The sequence below is a fragment of the Galeopterus variegatus genome, unplaced genomic scaffold (genome assembly GCF_000696425.1).
Source record: "Galeopterus variegatus unplaced genomic scaffold, G_variegatus-3.0.2 Scaffold658, whole genome shotgun sequence".
NCBI classification, from domain to species: Eukaryota; Metazoa; Chordata; class Mammalia; order Dermoptera; family Cynocephalidae; genus Galeopterus; species Galeopterus variegatus.
In genome coordinates this window covers 300398-303382 of record NW_007726769.1, presented here as the reverse complement: position 1 = coordinate 303382, position 2985 = coordinate 300398, and the positions used below count along the sequence as shown (strand labels likewise).

The 2985-nt window shown below is 53.9% G+C and overlaps 1 protein-coding gene across 2 annotated transcripts in view; it reads left to right on the top strand.

Annotated features, from left to right (window-relative positions):
- JUP (junction plakoglobin) overlaps positions 1-2985 on the top strand; it is a 29151-nt gene that overhangs the window by 15381 nt on the left and 10785 nt on the right. For both annotated transcript variants that reach the window (XM_008571068.1, XM_008571067.1), the window contains exons 3-5: positions 930-1189; positions 1409-1647; positions 2434-2635. In XM_008571068.1, the coding sequence (XP_008569290.1) occupies positions 930-1189; positions 1409-1647; positions 2434-2635 (701 nt within the window). The remainder of the gene's footprint in view (positions 1-929; positions 1190-1408; positions 1648-2433; positions 2636-2985) is intronic.

The following is a 2985-nucleotide window of genomic DNA, read 5'->3' as shown; positions in this document are numbered from 1 at the left end:
GAACCTGGGGTGGCAGTTGAGGATCCAGCTCCTGCTTTCTGAAACCCACAGTCCTGAATTTGCCTTGGATCTGCTGTGTGACATTGGGTGGCTCTCTGGGACTCTATTTGCCTGCCATGTAGTGGGAGGGAACCTGGGGTGGCAGTTGAGGATCCAGCTCCTGCTTTCTGAAACCCACAGTCCTGAATTTACCTTGGATCTGCTGTGTGACATTGGGTGGCTCTCTGGGACTCTATTTGCCTGCCATGTAGTGGGAGAGTTGCTACCTTTGGGGATGATGAGGGTATAATTAGAATCATGAGATTTCAAGGTTGAAAAGAGACCTAGATTGTCTAACTCCATTTCTTCCCTCATGGTTAGGGGGGGAGAATAGAGTAGGGATTTGGTCACCTGAGTCAGATTGCCTTATAACGTCTCTGTGCCCAGTTGTCCCATCTGTAAAGTACAGATAATGATAGTACTTACCTTGTAGGGTCATAAGATTAAATGAGAAAATATGAGAAAAACACTTAATTCTCTGTTAAGCACATAATAATTACTCAAAATGTTAGCTATTTTTTAAAAATTATTTTTGGTGTCAGGAGTGGGATGGTTTAAATTATCAATGACATTTTGTGGTGATAAGTGCCAGGCACACAAATCCTTTCTTGTTAGAGCAATTCACAACCATTATCTCATTTAATTGTCTTAAGAACTCCCTGTGATGGACAGAACAGGTGGTGCCCAATTTCACAGATGAGGTAACTGAGGCCATGGTGACCTCCCCAGGGTCCTTGGTTAGAGGCAGAACCGTGAGTGGTATGCTGGGGCTTTGGTCAGGGCAGAGGCAGCCCAGAGAACCCAGGTGGGACTGTCTGCACGCCTCCCCTGCTCCCCGGTGTTCCTGTGCCTGCCTCCTGCAGCTCAGTGCCTGCCTTGTTGGCCCCCAGGTGATCTGGAGTACCAAATGTCCACAACGGCCAGAGCCAAGCGGGTTCGTGAGGCCATGTGTCCTGGTGTGTCCAGCGAGGACAGTTCACTGCTGATGGCCACCCAGGTGGAGGGGCAGGCCACCAACCTGCAGCGACTGGCTGAGCCATCCCAGCTGCTCAAGTCGGCCATTGTGCATCTCATCAACTACCAAGATGACGCTGAGCTTGCCACCCGGGCCCTGCCCGAGCTCACCAAACTGCTCAACGATGAGGACCCGGTCTGTATAGGGTCTGGCCGGGATGGGAGTAGGGTCGAGGGGAGAGGTCAGGTGTCTCCAGGGGAGGGATATTGTGTGTGGGGGAAGGCATGACCCACACTCCCCAGGAGCAGGAGGAGTCTGTGCTTTGTGGAAGGGTCTCCTGGCCCCTCCTTCCCATTGGGACAGCCTAGCCTGACCCATCTGCTCACAGCCCCCAATCTTGCCCCTGCCCTCCAGGTGGTGGTGACCAAGGCGGCCATGATTGTGAACCAGCTGTCGAAGAAGGATGCGTCGCGGCGCGCCCTGATGGGCTCGCCCCAGCTGGTGGCAGCCGTGGTGCGCACCATGCAGAACACCAGCGACCTGGACACGGCCCGCTGCACCACCAGCATCCTGCACAACCTCTCCCACCACCGTGAGGGGCTGCTCGCCATCTTCAAGTCGGGTGGCATTCCTGCCCTGGTCCGCATGCTCAGGTACCCCTGCTCGCTGCAGGGGCCTGGGGCCTCCCTCCACTTGTGCTTCCCCACCTCCCTGCCCTGGGGTCCTATAAACATATATTGAGCAACTACTATGTGCCAGGTGTAGACCCATGCCCTATCCTGGTGCTCAGCTACTCACAGCCCAGCAGGGGAGACAGCCATGTAAACAGAAGGTTAATTATCAGGGTACAATATAGGCCAGGGCAGAGGTGCTTCTGGGATTGCTCAGAGGTAGAATTGTTCTGACCCGCAGGGGTTTGGTGGATGGCTGGAGCCTGGCCAGTGTAGATGAAGGAAAGGGTATTCCAGGCAGAGGGAACAGCATGTGCAAAGACCCTTGTGACCTTTATCTTTCCTGGCCTTATGCTAATATTGATTGGCCTCATTCCTCATCCCTGTACCAGGCTGGGAGCTCCCTGAGGGTGGAGGTACTGATTTTGGACCCCTCTGAATCTCTGGCAGGGCCTCCCTGGCATGTGGCCTTCCACATGGTAGTTACTCAGTAAGGATGGGTGTCCACGGGACCCACTATGCACTCAGCACCAGGCTGGGAGCCCAGGAGCAGAAGTCATGGTCCCAGTGGGGAGAGAAGAGGTGCTGCGTGCTCAGTACATAAGAGCGGTCTGGGCTCAAAGGACCGTGAGATTTTAGCCAAGGGATATTTCCACAGGGGTGTCGGTACAGGGGAAGGCATCCTGGGGGAGGAGGGAACCATTCCAGGCCCACGTTTATGCCAGGCTGCTATGACCTGACTTGTGCTCCTCCCACCCGCCCTGCCAGCTCCCCCGTGGAGTCGGTGCTGTTCTATGCCATCACCACGCTGCACAATCTGCTGCTTAACCAGGAGGGCGCCAAGATGGCTGTGCGCCTGGCGGACGGGCTGCAGAAGATGGTGCCCCTGCTCAACAAGAACAACCCCAAGTTCCTGGCCATCACCACCGACTGCCTGCAGCTCCTGGCCTACGGCAACCAGGAGAGCAAGGTGGGCCCCTCCCAGGGCCTGAAGCCCACCTTGCCTCACCTTCCATCCTGACGCAGCTTCAGGCTGCTGCCCCCTACTCTTTTTAGGTGAAATGTACATGCATATGCGATAGACATGTTCATCATCTTCCCGAATTACTCAAAGTTACTATTTGAGGATAAGGAAAACAAAAAAAGTCCCTCCTCATTCTCATACAGCCACTGTTGTCGTTCTGATGTGCTTCCTTGAGAGCTGTTCTATGGGCGTATTTACAAATATGTATGCAGAGTTGTAGTCGTAGCAATGCTCCACTTCTGTGTGATGTTTTAGATGTTTTATTTATTTATATTTTTTAGCAGCTGGCAGGTGCG